Consider the following 15,314-nt stretch of genomic DNA (forward strand, 5'->3'; position numbering starts at 1 on the left):
GAGGTGAGGGAGGCGAGGCCGGCGGCGGCGTCGAGGTTGATGGCGTTCTCCATGGCTGGTTGGGGGCGGGAGCGCGCGCGGGCGGGAGTGTTTTTTGGGAAAATGGGGGAAATGGTGATGGCTGCCACCGACAGGCGGGCCCGGAAGAAGGAGTAGGCGCGCGCGCGTCCGTCTCGTATCCGCGCCGACACAAATCCGGTTTAAAATTAGGCCGGGAACGGGTCACCCGCGAACGAAAAACGGACACGCGTCCGTTTGGGTCGACGCGTTGAGCCGCCGCTTTTGTCCGCACCGACCTAAATAAACCCGGGCGGACTGGGTCGCCCTATTAGAGTTGCTCTAAGATTGGATAAAACAGTGATTTTCGTTCGGGCAGTGTCAGGCGTCTGCCGGTCACCTGTCGAGGCACGATCCAAAAAGAATCCCCACATATCCATCACGCGGAGGTGCTGGTTGTCGGCTCCTCTCCTCATCGCCCGGTCCCATGACCTAGATACACCATCGCAACTCCGCTCCCTCGCACGTCGTACCATCTCAGCTCGTCGTCGGTCGCCTTCTCCTGTTGGTCACAGCTCACCGTTTCAACATCCCGGCTCACTGGTCGGTTCATATTGGGGTTCATATTAGGATACAACATCATAGCTTGTGAAACGAGAAAAGTTAATGTCAAAGATCTTGTCTAGAAATTCATATTGGGATTCTACAAACAATTAAATAAGACTAGCTAATTATCCATGCATTGTAATCTAGTGGTTCAACAACAATCATGTCCGACATATACGTTGCACCTTAACATATTCTAGATTTTCGTAAGATTAGAATATGGGTATGGGAAAGTAAAAAAAAGCTTTGATTTAGTTAAGATTTGACTTGATTTAGATAATATTATAGACTAGTATCATATACGTGGTATGATTCTACCTAGTACAAGAGGTCTAAGAGACGATGCATTTGGATGATTGTCTATATACTCCTTCTGCAAACTAATATAAGAGCGTTTAGATCATTAAAGTAGTGGTCTAAACGCTTTTATATTAGTTTACGGAGGAAGTATTTTTTCACTATGATGTGTCAAGAGACAGAAGCGATCAAGCCTCCTCACAGCGCGGGCTGAGTGAACATCAGCCCATCCCCCATGGGGTGAGAGGGCGATTCGTCGAGGAGCCATGGACACAATGATTACAGAGGCACGCTTCGAACCGATTCGTTTCTGGACGATCTTAAATAAAGAAGAAAAGAAGATTCGTTTCTGGAAGAGCGTGCACTGGACCCAGCGATTACATAGGCACGCTTTGAACTGGTTCGTTTCTTTCTTTTCCCTCCTCTGGCTCTCCCATACGAGGGGAAGAATGTGTGCGTCGTCGCCACCACCCAGCTCAGCTAGCATCCACCAATTCAACTAGAAACCAACCCAACCAGCCGGCACAAGGAGAGGGAGCCATGGCCGAGCTCGCGGCGGGCGCCGTGAGCTCCCTGCTGGTCGTCATACGCAGTGAGGCGCGGCTACTGCGTGGCGTCCGGGACGACGTACAGTTCATCAAGGAGGAGATGGAGAGCATGAAGAGCTTCCTGACGCACCTGGCCAAGTCGGCACCCCCCGGCGGCGAGCACGATGAGCAGGTGCGCACCTGGATGAACCAGGTGCGGCTGCTCGCCCAGGACTGCAACAACTGCATCGACCTCTACCTCTACAGGGGGAACCCTGACATCCACCGTGCCAGAGGCGGGCTCCGTGGCTACCTCTGGTGGACGACCTGGTTCCTGCACAAGCTGGTCGCACAGCACCGTGCGGCTCAGCAGCTGCGCCTGCTCAAGGAGCGGGCGCGACGTTGGCGAGCGGCGGATGAGATATGGCGTGGAGGTTCCAGCCAAGTCAGGGAAGGAGCAATCGCCTCCGACGGCAGCATCGTCATCGAAGGCTGCTATGGTTGGTGGCTATGCTGCTGTTGGGGACGACGATGATGAAGAAGAAGAAAACGGTGACGATCAACTCGTGGGGGTGATGGCAGCCAGCGGTCATTCTGCTCGAAGAGCCTTCATTGAGCCTCGCACTCTAGACGACTACGTCAAGGCAAAGCTATGGAAGTGGGCATATGGAGTTCCTTCACAAGCCAGCGAAAGTTTGTCCATGGTCGTGGTGGCGGCACCCTACACATATCAGGACCTCATCGCTCTTGTACAAAAAATTTGGCTTTTGAGTCAAAACCCGGAGGGCGGCTACCATCGCATTGTCGTGGTTGACATCCCGGCTGTGCACCTGCATTTTGCGCCGCTACGACCCAAGGAAGTTCTCTTCTGCATTTTACGCGAGCTCAAGCATGCCAAATCCCAACCCCAGGATCAAAGCACAGAAGGCCAAGTGGAGGAGAAGTATCTTGACCCTTGGTCAGCTTACATGAGAAGATTGCAAATTTACAATGAAAAGAAGAGGGCTATTGCTCTTCTTCAAATTGATGAGAATATCAGAGAGATGAAGATTTATGATAAGATTGACAAAATCAGAAGTGACATTCAAGGTCGACTAGAGAATAAGGGCGACAAGCTGCAGGGTAATTTTGACCAGTTGGACCTAGATGTACTACTTCAGCTGCTGCTCCAGGCAGCGTCGCAACAAGATCAAAAAGGGAAGACCAAAGACATGCATAGGTTACCAGTGTGGGACAACAGCAACATCATTGTCAAGAAGCTTAAAGAGCATATGGAAGCAAAGGAAAAGGACAAGAATCTTGAAGAGGAAGAAGCAACCAAGCATATGGGGGCAGAAGAAGGAAAAGAAGCTGCAGCTAAGCATAGGGAGGAAGGAGGAGGAGGAGAAGCAACAGGCAAACATACGGAGGACGGGGAAAGAGAAGCAACCATACATATGGAGGAGAAGGAAGGAGGCGGGGGAGGGGGGGAAACAGCCAAGCATATGGTGGAGGAAGGAGGCGGAGAAATCAAAGGTCAGCAGACGGCACAGATTCAGCTCAATGAGGCACAATATGCACACATCCTGCGGAAGTTGTTCCCCAAGAGCAGCAGCAAGCCCCTGCAAGCTTCGGACAGATCCTTCGACAAACAAGCTAAAAAGACCACAACAGCTACACTGGGTGAGGATCAAATCAAAAAACTCATCGACGACGCAAAATAAGACATCCTACGGGAGCTGCAGCAAGGCAAATATGACAAAAGTGAAGGGACAGGTGAACCTGGTGCTCCGGATCAAAACACACAAACTGTTTCTGAAAACATATTTGCCCGTTTCACGGATCAGATGATGGACAAAATGAAGCACGAGTTCAAAGAGCAGCTTAAGATCAAAGGGCTCGTGGACGAGATTAAAAAAAACTTGAATCGTCTTCCGGACTCGAATAATTATGAATGCCCCCTGTTTATCCTCAAAGTTGATGAGCTGATGGATGTTTCTGCTTGGGAGGATACCAGAAATGCTTTGAGCCTGTTAAACTGCAGCGCTGATTTGATGATTGTCACCACCGCGAAGGACATCCAGCTGGCTAAAGAATACTGCTATCCACCGCGAGAACCTATAGACTATTCTCTTGCTGGCCTCTACCATGATGCAGTACTCGAGCTTACTAGTCAGCAGAAGAATGAAGACAGCTATAACCCCCAAATTTTTCATGATATCTTGTACGAGTGTGAGCCACATGAATTCTGCATGAAGGTGTTCACTCATGCTCTGTATGCTAACCCCAAGAGGAGCGGTGAGGAATTACACAAGCTGCACAGCACCCTGCGGGCTTTACCAACAATATCATTCAACAGCATTGCTAAGGTGATGTTCAAGTTCTCTTACAATGACCTGCCTAAAGAATACAAGTCCTGCTTGCTGTACCTAGCTATCTTCTCTCCCAGACAAAAGATCAGGCGGTCAACCTTGATTGCACGCTGGGTTGCAGAAGGGCTGACATCCAAGGAAGATTGGCCCAGTTCTGTGCGTCAGGCCAACCGATGTTTTGACACACTCGTTGGCCGTTGCCTTGTTGATCCTGCTGATATTGATGCCATGGGAAAAGTAAAGAGCTGCCTCGTAAGTGATTCAGTTCATGGATTCATCACCACCATCGCCAGAAAACAACACATTGTGGAGACACGCCTGTCACATCACTTGGCTCGCCACTTCTCCATTTTCAATGATCTCCAACTCCGCAGCTCTGATAGAATTGATCAATTCTTCCATGGGCTCTATAAATCATCTCAAGTATCCCTGCTCAAGGTGCTAGATCTAGAAGGTTGTCGGTGCTTTCTTGAGAAGAACCATCGGTACCTCAAGGAAATCTGCAGCAAGATGTTACTGCTCAAGTATCTGAGCCTAAGGAAAACAGATATTACCCAGCTACCAAGTGAAATCAACAACCTCCGTGAGCTAGAGGTACTGGATATCCGACAAACTGATATACCTTCACATGCAACAACACATATCCTGCTCTTGAAGCTGAAGCGCCTGCTAGCTGGTCACACTGATCCAAGCAATTTTGAATCCAGTCCCCGGATTCCTCATAGTGTCGACAAAATGCTAAACATGGAGGTACTATCCAATGTAAAGGCTCAGAAGAGTCGTGATTTAAAAGATATTGGAAAGCTATGGCAGCTGAGGAAGCTAGGTGTGGTTATCCATGATATGGATAGCCACCTCAGGAATTTGCTTCAGGAGATCGGTGACTTACATGAGTGCCTCCGTTCTCTGTCAATCACTACTACTCCCGTAGTCTCAGCACGCAAGGCTACTCCTTCCAGTGCAGAGTTGCCTGGCTCTCTCTTAAAACACTTCCCCAAGATCCTTGAGAGTCTAAGCATCAGGGGAACCACACAGAAGGGGCGTCTTCTTCCATTGTTCATAAAAGGTGACAACAACAAACTTGCCAAGATAACTCTATGTCACACTCTGCTGAGCCAAGATGATCTGGAAGTCCTTGCCAAGTTGCCCAAGTTACGGTGTGTCAGGCTCCAACATATTGTATGCAGCGAACAAAAGCTGAACTTCAAGGAAGGTGAATTCAGATGCCTCAAGTACCTTCTTGTTGAGGACTTGGACTTGACTAATATTACTTTTGAGGATGAGGCAGCCAGTGAGCTCGAGAAGATGGTTTTGTCTATCAGCAGCAAATGTTCTATTTCTGGAGTTGACAATCTTCTTAAACTGAATGAGCTTGAGTTGAACAGCAGCTTCTGCGGCAGTTTGCTTGACGATGCCAAACAGATAGCCAAGCTAACTCTTCGTGGTACATTGCTAGAGCAAGATGCTCTACAAACACTCACCAAGAAACCAAATATACGCTCTCTGGTGCTCCTGGACAAGTCTTTGAGTGGAAGTCAGAACAAGATTACATTGAAAAAAGATGAGTTCTTATGGCTCAACCTTCTTGTTGTTGACTGCTTAGCCATTACCGAGATTGATTTCAACAGCGGGTCAGCTCCTAGGCTCGAGAAGATTGTCTGGTCATCTTCCACATCTCTCTCCGGCATCAAGAAACTTCCCAGATTGAAGGAGCTCGAGTTCAACGTCAACGGTGTTGGTGGCCAAGTCCCTGATCAGGTGAGGGAGGCCATTAAATACCATAAAAACAAGCCTACTCTTAAAATTAACAGACCAGAAACTCAAGACTAAGCAAAAGGAGATGAAGAAGAGGATTACGATGATGCTGCAGCACTATCTCTCTGCTGGAAGAAACAGGTTTGACACCCGAAGGGCCTGTCCTTTCATCCCATGGTGTAGTTTGCGTGTGCTAGTGTGGATTGCAATATGTTCTGCTTGTCTGTTGATTTCTTTCTGCTGCGTGTTTATGTTCTGCGTGCATTACAACTGAAGTATGTCCGTTTACTTGCTCTACATGAGTGCCCTAGTGGCTCCAATTGAGCATAAACGGTTGTATCTATGCTTGGATTTAAATTCGTGTGGCTTTCCTCTGTATCGAACATCATTTGCATTTGTGTACAGTATCATGTAATAAAGTGGGGTGTTTGTGGACACATTTGACTTCTTATTAATGCAAAGTGTGATATCATTGTGCTTTGATTGGGTTCTGCAACTCAAAGATGAACTGATGTGTGTCATGATATAGTTACCTGTAATGTAAGCATCCATTTGCTTCAAATCAGCTGAGTAGCTGTTACACTGATGCCTGCCTAGGTACTTGAAGCAGAAATTCATGCAGATTAAGCAAGTGCGATCCACAACTGTCTGCATCTCCAGATCGCCAGGCAAGCATTAGCGTACATTTGGTTGGCAGACAACCTCCTGATCTGTGTAGTTTCTCCAACTGTTTGCCGGTGGAGAAGCCAATGCAGTTCCAGAATTTACCAATCCACTTAAACTGTGCAGACACATGCAGCAATCACGGCTCTTCACTTGCTCATGTAAGAAATCAGATCGAAGCATGAGACCTGCAGAGACAGAAGCACGGCCTATTAGGCGTGTCGAGGAGGAAATTCAGCAAGAGAATGTAATCTCTGCTGCTCTAATTCCTATTTGGGATAAGCAGATCGGAAGGAGTTGGAGCCTTGGAGGAGGCGCGGTGCGCCCACCTTACCTCGAATCTGAACGACGACGAGCCGCAAAACACGACACTGACGACGGCTTTGTCCTTCCGCTTCGTTGGTATTGGGCGATCTTTCCTATGTCGACCGAGGCCGCGACGAAGGAGGGGGAGGACCAGCGATGGCAAAGGGAATCGGGGGCCACGGCGAAGGTGCGGCCGCCGACCCTGGCCGAGGAAGAGAGAGGAGGGGATTGCGGGGGCGCGGGGGCTTGACGGTGGCGGCGTCGATACGGATGAGAAAAAAGTGCATTTTCCTTCCATTATTGGATAAATTTAATTTTGCTACCCAAACAATCCAATTTTTTTTGGAATAATTCACCTTTTTAGAACAAGACGTAGGCGCTCATATATACGCGCGTACACTCATCCACCCCTACGAACACACACGCACACCCTACCCCTACGAGCACGTCCGAGACACTGAGCCGATATATCATCTTGAGATTGACGAAATCATCACGGGCGCCATGTAGTCGATCGGAACGTCTCCTTCCACTGAACACGCACCGCTGAAATTCTAAAATAAATTCAGAATAATGCGAGCAACGGGACTTGAACTTGATGGGTTTGGGATACCACTATCCTCCTAACCATCCAACCATAAGTTGGTTCGCGAATAATTCATCTTTTGAGGGTTGTGCGTCCTGTCCTGCAGTGGTCGAGAGGTTTGCCGTGAGGGCGGGCTTGTGGCCAAGGATGCCGGGGCGACGACCTAGTACATGTCTTGGCTCTCTAGCGAGCAGTGTGTTAGCAGGTCTTGGCAATGTGCTTCGGAGATGTGGGTGGCGGGATGCACGCTTGTTGGTGGTCCTGGCAAAGTTGTCGCAGGCGGTGGCGGCCTAGCCCTGATCTGGATCTGGAGTTCCCGATCGCTGCAATAGTCCCTCATCAGGTAGGGTATGTGGCAATGTCCCATTGGCGCATAGGGTTGGATGGGTCGAGCGAAAGCTTTGTGTCTTGGCTCTGGTGGTGGTGATGCCTGCAGGTGTCGCATTCCCCTTGGGCGCTGCTTTGGTCCTCCCCCTTCCCATCGGCACTGTGGGTGAAACTTGCGTTTGTTTTGATGGACACTATGGTGATCGCGCATGGCGGTGTTACAATCTTAAGGTGTCGTTGATGAGTGTGGGTGGTTATCACTGTAGCGACGAATCTCCTGTGCTTCTCCTCGGCAACATTCTAGCGTCGTCTAGTAATGCGCTCATGTGCGCTTTTCGCATCTTTTGTGTGTTTTTTCTGTGTTTGGTCAGCCTTTGAGGATTTCGCGATTTTCGCGTCTTTTGTGTGTTTTTTCTGTGTTTGATCAGCATTTGAGGATTTCGCGTCTTTCATGTGTTTTTTTCTGTGTTCAGCCAAATATAAAGCAGGGCGAGCATGTTTCTAGTAGTAGAGTAGCACACTGCCATTTCATGAGCAATAACAAGATGGTGAAGTTTCCTACAAGGAATGCAGCAACAACAAAATCAACATCTGGCCACTAAAAAAGAGGCAGAAATTCAAGCTTTGGAGTGGCAGCATAAATTGAAAGGTACAATGCCGTTCACAATCTTTGACAACGGAAGCCAAAGCAAACCAATCCATTTCAGGGTTCACCACTCCAAACTATATACAGACACAATTAAGATTCTACTCAACTGGAGACCCCACACACCAACAATCTGCTTAAAAACCACTGATACATGATGCAAGAATTAACAACCAGGTCATAGCCCTAATAACAACATCAGCGACCTCGAGTCTCAACCGGACACCAAACTACGAACAAGCTGGCACTAACATACACCCCTTAGTCCTCCACTATAGCTGCTTACATGGCCACATTGGCCAGTCACCATCACCTGCCCGCTTCGACTCCCCAGCTCGTCCGTGGTGGGTTCATCACCGAGGAGCCTTGCTCATCCAAGCCTCCAACCACGAGGGCGTCACGGCTTAGATCTGGTGATGCGTTGCGGAACCTGCCATCCTTGTCCTCCAGCAAGTTGCCCAGACCTCCCAGGTCGCCTATCTCAGCTGCCATCCTGGGCTCATCCCATGCCACCGGCTTTCTGCCCATCTCGATGTCGCCGACAGCTCTCCCCATGTTTGGGCTCATGAAACCGTTCGTCGAGCGAGGCCTCAGGCCCTGCTCCTGTGGAACTCTGGCGCCGAAGTTGTTCCTGGAAGCAGGGATCGGCGTGAAGAAGATCTCCTTGATGTTCTCCACGACTCCCCTGTTGTATGGGTTGGCCCGTTGGTCATAGCGATACCTGAAGTTCTCATATGTTGTCTACAGCAGTAAAAGGCAACAATGGTTAGCAACTGACAGAACGGATCACAATGCGAGACTGGGAATATACCATTTCAGGGAACATCACTTACCTGGTTAGTGCTCATGAGATACAAGTGAAACACTGAGAGGCCACCAACAAACCAAACCGCGATAAACGTATAGACAACCAGAGCAATAGACGCAGGGGTCTTTGCCATTGCCTTCCATATTGTTATCTGCTCCGCATCTCTGATCTTAATAATGTACACCCAGGAGAATCCAAAGACATAGAGGCAGAGAAGAGTCGTCGAGAAGACGAACATATAAAAGAACCTGTAATTCCGCTGCACAATCATATGCAAACTTGTAAGCACTTCAATTATTTCAGAATCTATCAATCAAACAGAACTGGGCATAATGAAACAGGAAACTCTATATACCACAATATGAAGTGCTAGTATACTATTCTGTCAGCATATGCAAGTGAATCAAGCTAACAAGTTTAGACCTCGCGAAATGACTTTAGGTTTTGTTGATTTATTGCGCGATGATTTTATTGAAAAAGGCCGTGCTCGCGGTATGGCAATTTTAATTGTAAAAACGTCAGGGCGGTGTTACTTCGTGCCACACGTGTGGCACTTATCATTTGGGTAGATAAATTCTCATGAACCAAAATATGAGCGCGGCATGCACAAGACGATGCAAAAAAAAAAGGTAGGGCATGCTATTTATAGGTATATGTATTCGGTTAATGAACTTACAAGTCCTATGCACTGCCCAACCCATGGGCAGTGATGGTCAAATCGCTCGACACAGTTGTTGCAGATAGAGCAATGGGAGCATCGAGGAGGCCGGTACAGCATACAGGTGTCACAGTACTTTGTCTTCACAGTGATTCCATTCACAACAACATCCTTCACTCGGGGCAAACGCAATGGTGGAGTCTGGTTAGCTCCAACTTCAGCATTGCCTTCAAAACCTTCAGGTTCTGGAGGATGTGCATTTCGAGGTATGATTCCTGGATCCCTCCCAGAAGTGAGAAATAGAAGACTCAAATCCTGCAAAGTGACAGGTGACAGAAATGCCAAAGCAGTAAGTGAAGAGTACTGTGGATACATACACTTTTCTGTTTACCAGGAAAAATCACAAACAGAGACAACAACATTGTATTTTATATCCAGTTTGCAAGATATGAGGGGATAGCAGCATCAGAATATGCTAGTGCTACTTGCCAACAAGTGCAAGGATGCAACAAGCTATGGCCCCCTTCCTTAATATCCTCAAACTCAATTGCATTTATAAAATCAGGATCAATTGGGCGATAAACATGCCATGCATGATCAAGGAAGGTATTACAGTTCAGTTAGCGAATATCATAGTTCAGATCTATATTATCTTGAACAAATCGGCAAATTAACGAACAATTTAAAACAAAGGCACATACTCATAGTAGTACAAACTGTACTTCAACTCAGATGTTTCTGACTTCCTATTGATTGGACATGTAATCACATAAAACCCAGAATATATTGACAGCCTTGTAACTGAACCACATTGGTTCTTTTAATGGAAATTGGAGGGAGGCCTCCCTCTCTTTCATAAAAAAAAAAGATCCACAGCATGCACATTATCTGAACTTGAAAAGCAGCTTGTAAGTAATGAAGATCCCACCGACTATCCCCAAACAATAGCATGTACTGAGTGCAAGACATATCTAAAAATCAAGGAAGAAGGTGATCCGAAAGGGGTACAAATGGTACTCACATATGCCGTGAATACAACTGCCACAACCATCACCGGTAACCCCAGGCCATAAGAGAAGCTATTCATCAATTCTTTCGCGACGAACACACAGAAGACTGTTACTGGAGCGATAATGAGGAACATGGTGACAAACAAGGATCTCGCATCAGGTCCAAATATAAACCTCCCCTGGAGGAAAAACACCTGCAAATAGACAGTACATCATATCAGTCCCAGTCACATTTTCCCCACTGCTTACCTGCACAAAAACAGTCTGAAGATCTCATACAGAATTACAGACAACTTCGTCCCAAGCTAATGTAGGCACCAATGACACTTTCTCTATGCATAATTCCCTCGGGAAAGAACAAGATGAAGCGAGATGTATATTTACATTTAGCATCATCAGGTGGAAGGACCATTAATACATCCATTACTAGAACTATTAAGTCTCAGCTAAAACTCATCTCCTTACCACATTAACTAGCGCCGAATCAAAACTATCCACTGGCGTTTACTGTCCTTGTCATGAACAAGAACAGGAACAAGGACACCACATACATGTCCCAGAACCTACACTCCCCTAGAAGGCTAGCACACGATGCACAAAATCGTAGTAAAACACAAGGGGAAAAAACGAGCAACCATCTACGCGGAGCTCAGCCGAAGGACCCTAGCATGCATTTCCGCAGGCCAATCTAGCGACCACCTCGAGGACGCACAGATCCGCGCGCGCACCCAATAAAATGGTAAAATGGGGGAGAGAAACATGGAAGGGGGGGTAGAGGAGAGGGGAGGCGGCGGGCTCACATTGTTCCCTTTCCAGGCCTGGTACACCAGCGGCCCCTCGCCGCCGGAGCCGGAGCCGGCGCTCGCGCCGTTCATCGCCGCGGCCCTCCCGGGCCAGCAATCCCCGGCGGGATCACGCCCCGGATCGCGGCATGGCCGCCGGAGAGCTCCCGCGCCCGCTCCGCCTGCCGCCGCTTGCCGCCGTGAGCTCCCTCCCAATGCCCGCCCGCCGCCGCGCCGCCGCCGATGCCGGGAGCCCAGACAGAGAAACCTGACACACCCCGAGAGAGAGAGAGAGCGAAGCGGATGGATGGGGGCTCGCTAGCTGGGGACGCGTAGTAATAACCGGGTCCGTGCCTTTTTGTTTTGCGTTGACACCCCTGGAGTTTTAGGATTTTTTGCTTTCCTCCTCGTAGTCATTAGATTAGAGCTGAGTAGCTCATTTGAATATGATTGAGTAGCTTCTCCCCTTTCTAGTCTCCATGTGTTTTGTTTGTTTAATGGACGTTGGTGTGCTGTGATCTGTGCTGCTGAAAGTTGCTCCAGTGGGGTTAGTACAACTGAAATGTGGAACCATTCTCCTAAAAAAAAGGTGGCACCATTTTGTAATTCAAGTACATCCCTTGAACAGTTGAACTGGAAAAGAGAAGGAACACGGTGCCTGTCTTTCGGATGGATGAAATGCATATAGTGGGAGGAGCTGAGGAAAATGATAGCAATGTTGGTTAAAATGTACTACTACCTCATGTCCATATTATTTGTCGTTAACTTAGTACAACTTTGTATTAAATCAACAATAATTAATATGGACTGGAGGGAGTACTATAGGTTTTTGGACGGTGCTACGCGTTGACCGGCCAATGCGAGAAGAAAATCAGCCGGCTCCGGGGTTGTTGAATCTGCACTGCGACTTGTTTGTGTGAAACATAGGCCAGATTGTGCTCATTGTTTGCAACAAAGCACATGTCGTGTTCGTCGATCTGTGTCGGATGCAGTTGGACGTTTGAAACATAGGACATGTTGCAAACACAACATGTTGGGTAACTTAGCAGAAATTTAAAATTTTCCTACGTGTCACCAAGATCTATCTATGGAGAAACCAGCAACGAGGGGAAGGAGAGTGCATCTACATACCCTTGTAGATCGCTATGCGGAAGCGTTCAAGAGAACGGGGTTGAAGGAGTCGTACTCGTCGTGATCCAAATCACCGGAGATCCTAGTGCCGAACGGACGGCACCTCCGTGTTCAACACACGTACAGCCCGGTGACGTCTCCCATGCCTTGATCCAGCAAGGAGAGAGGGGGAGGTTGAGGAAGACTCCATTCAGCAGCAGCACAACGGCGTGGTGGTGGTGGAGGAGCGTGGTACTCCAGCAGGGCTTCGTGAAAGTGCGTTATATCGACTAGAGGGGGGGTGAATAGGCGATTTTTATGAAAGTCTTCAAAACGTGGAAGTTATGAAGACAAACAGTAGAGATAAGCCTATCACTATGCAGCGGAAGTTAGATTACACTAGGCAAGCCATGGTCAAGTATTCAATAGAGTGAAAGCACAATGACAAGTAGCTGCAGTGTAATAAGGATCAAGTAGGAAGAAGTTATGAAGTCAAACAAATCATACAGTTACATTGTGAAGATAAAAGGTATAGCAAGCATGCACTGGCTTCACAATGAGTAACAGTAAGTAAAAGGAAGTGAAGATGAAACCAGTGACTCGTTGAAGACAATGATGTGTTGGACCAGTTCCAGTTGCTGTGACAACTGTACGTCTGGTTGGAGCGGCTAGGTATTTAAACCTTGGGACACACAGTCCCGGACACCCAGTCCTGAACACGCAGCTCAGGACACCAAGTCCTCACCGTATTCTCCTTGAGCTAAGGTCACTTAGTCCTCGCCCAATCACTCTGGTAAGTCTTCAAGGTAGACTCCCAAACCTTCACAGACTTCGTTCACTGGCAATCCACAATGTCTCTTGGATGCTCTGAACGCGACGCCTAACCGTCTGGAGGATTCACAGTCCTCAAATGTAATAAGTCTTCAGATCACACAGACAAGAAGACTTAAGTGATGCCCAATGTTCTCTGGCTCTGGGTGGTTAGGGCTTTTCTCCTCGCTAGGAATTTTCTCTCAAAGGCTTCGAGGTGGGTTGCTCTCAAACGACAAAAGCCGTGCACTAAAATCTAAGCAGCCAACCGTTTATGGTTGTAGGGGGTGGGCTATTTATAGCCACTTGGCAACCCGACCTGATTTGTCCGAAATGACCCTGGGTCACTAAGGAACTGACACGTGTCTCAACGGTCAGATTTCAAACTCTCATGGCAACTTTACTTGGGCTACAAGCAAAGCTGACTTGTCCGGCTCTGGACAAGATTCGCTCTCATTGTCTTCACTCGAAGACATAGGTTTTTAGTTTGGGCATCACTTCAGTCATTCTGACTGGTTCTCCTGGACCCCACTTAACAGTACAGTGGTTCCTATGACTCAACACAAAAGAAAAAGAACTACGAAAGATCTAAGTCTTCGAGCTCCATAGGCTTCATAACGTGTCTTCTTTTGTCATAGTCTTCAATGTGAATATCTTCATATACCACCTTTGGCTTCAATGTCTTCATACATTTTTAGGGGTCATCTCTGGTAGTAAAACCGAATCAATGAGGGACTTCTACCTGTGTTATCCTGCAATTCTCACAAACACATTAGTCCCTCAACTAGGTTTGTCGTCAATACTCCAAAACCAACTAGGGGTGGCACTAGATGCACTTACAATCTCCCCCTTTTTGGTGATTGATGACAAACTAGTTGAAGTTTTCAACGGGGAATATAGTCTGTGAAATTGTAAAGGATAAGGAATTGTCTTCATAAGTTGCAAGGGCTCCCCCTGAAGATGTGCATACAAGTTAATTTGCTTTTGGAATGCAAATGCACATGGCAGGTTGTACTTGTGGAGATCCACTTCAGCTTATGATGACAATCCACTATGCATGTGAATATATATGAAGATAATGACATGCATAATGGAAAATGGACGTTTGCAGAATGAGATAAGTGCGGAATTTATCGTCGCACATGCGGAATTTATCTTCGCAAACAGGGTGGCAAACAAGTAGCAGACGACCATCGAGTTTTAGTGTTACAACTCAAAGAACCAAATGAAGCAAAAACGAGAGTTGTAAGCACGAAGCAAAAATATAGCAAAACATAAAGCACCCGCTCATATGGACCCGCTTGAAGACTATAAACCCATATGCTTCTCCCCCTTTTGTCAGCAAGGACCAAAAAGGTTTGAAGACATAGAGTGTCTACTCGTTCCCAGGAGCAGCAGGGTCGTTGGAGGTGTTTGGCGGTGCAGAAGAGCTTGGAGGTGCTGAAGCAGGTGGCGGTGATGTAGCATCGTCTTCTTCATCAATGATTCTGGCAGTGACTATGGCAGCAGATGAAGAAAACTCAGAGTCTTCAAGTGATGGTGTGTTGCGCATCACAGCCCTTCTAGGAGGTGTGGTGTCAAACTTGAATCGTTCAGTGAAGCCATCCTCTTCAAGTTCAGCTTCAGTACACATCATTGATAGCCCTTTCCATGTACGACGACAGGTTTCATGAGTGACAAAAGCATTCTTGGTGGCAAGATTTCGAAGACGATTAACATCCACCAAGAGGCTTTTCATCTGACGCTTTAGCCAGTCATGATGCATATCTTGTTTTTGATGAAGGGCCACAAGAAGCTCTCGGTCGTTGAGAACACGAGTGCGCTTCTTGGGTCTTGAAGCAGTTGCACTATCAGTGGCTTCAGTTGAAGCAGGGTGTGGCGTACGTGTAGTGCCAGCCAAAGGATACACCCTAGAGATGGCTTCAACACCTTCATCGTTCTGAGTGAAGCTCTGGTGTTCTGCATTCTGAAGACTTAAAGGTTGCTTGACAGGCTCAGGATATATAACTTCAGCAGAGGTATCCACATCTGGCAAGAAGATCCGATGGTTTCGGGCTGAGGGCTGATACGAGATC

At 47.6% G+C, this 15,314-nt stretch overlaps 1 protein-coding gene, 1 long non-coding RNA gene and 1 pseudogene across 2 annotated transcripts in view; 1 reads left to right on the forward strand and 2 right to left on the reverse strand.

Annotated features, from left to right (window-relative positions):
• LOC123063171 (uncharacterized) overlaps positions 1 to 6,789 on the reverse strand; it is a 10,941-nt gene extending 4,152 nt beyond the window's left edge. The window contains exons 1-2 of the long non-coding RNA XR_006430152.1: positions 6,531 to 6,789; positions 6,067 to 6,384 (exon numbers count right to left, since the gene is read on the reverse strand). This is a non-coding gene — a long non-coding RNA (uncharacterized lncRNA). The remainder of the gene's footprint in view (positions 1 to 6,066; positions 6,385 to 6,530) is intronic.
• Positions 1,305 to 5,947, forward strand: LOC123063168 (uncharacterized; annotated as a pseudogene).
• A 1,233-nt stretch (positions 6,790 to 8,022) lies between the features above and the next one.
• LOC123063169 (probable protein S-acyltransferase 7) lies at positions 8,023 to 11,617 on the reverse strand. The gene is made up of 5 exons (XM_044486902.1): positions 11,338 to 11,617; positions 10,549 to 10,731; positions 9,546 to 9,842; positions 8,895 to 9,128; positions 8,023 to 8,802 (listed from the first exon to the last, which is right to left on the reverse strand). The coding sequence occupies exons 1-5, from the start codon at positions 11,410 to 11,412 to the stop codon at positions 8,371 to 8,373; spliced, it is 1,221 nt and encodes a 406-aa protein (XP_044342837.1). The 5' UTR covers positions 11,413 to 11,617; the 3' UTR covers positions 8,023 to 8,370.
• Positions 11,618 to 15,314: the final 3,697 nt, after the last annotated feature.

The sequence above is a fragment of the Triticum aestivum genome, chromosome 3A, assembly GCF_018294505.1.
Source record: "Triticum aestivum cultivar Chinese Spring chromosome 3A, IWGSC CS RefSeq v2.1, whole genome shotgun sequence".
Classification (NCBI taxonomy): domain Eukaryota; kingdom Viridiplantae; phylum Streptophyta; class Magnoliopsida; order Poales; family Poaceae; genus Triticum; species Triticum aestivum.

Coding starts and splice junctions, on each gene's coding strand:
- LOC123063169 (XM_044486902.1), bottom strand. CDS start 11,412: ATGAACGGCGCGAGCGCCGGCTCCGGCTCCGGCGGCGAGGGGCCGCTG. Junction 10,732..11,337: donor AGGCCTGGAAAGGGAACAAT/GTGAGCCCGCCG, acceptor GTCTATTTGCAG/GTGTTTTTCCTCCAGGGGAG. Junction 9,129..9,545: donor TTGGGCAGTGCATAGGACTT/GTAAGTTCATTA, acceptor ATGATTGTGCAG/CGGAATTACAGGTTCTTTTA.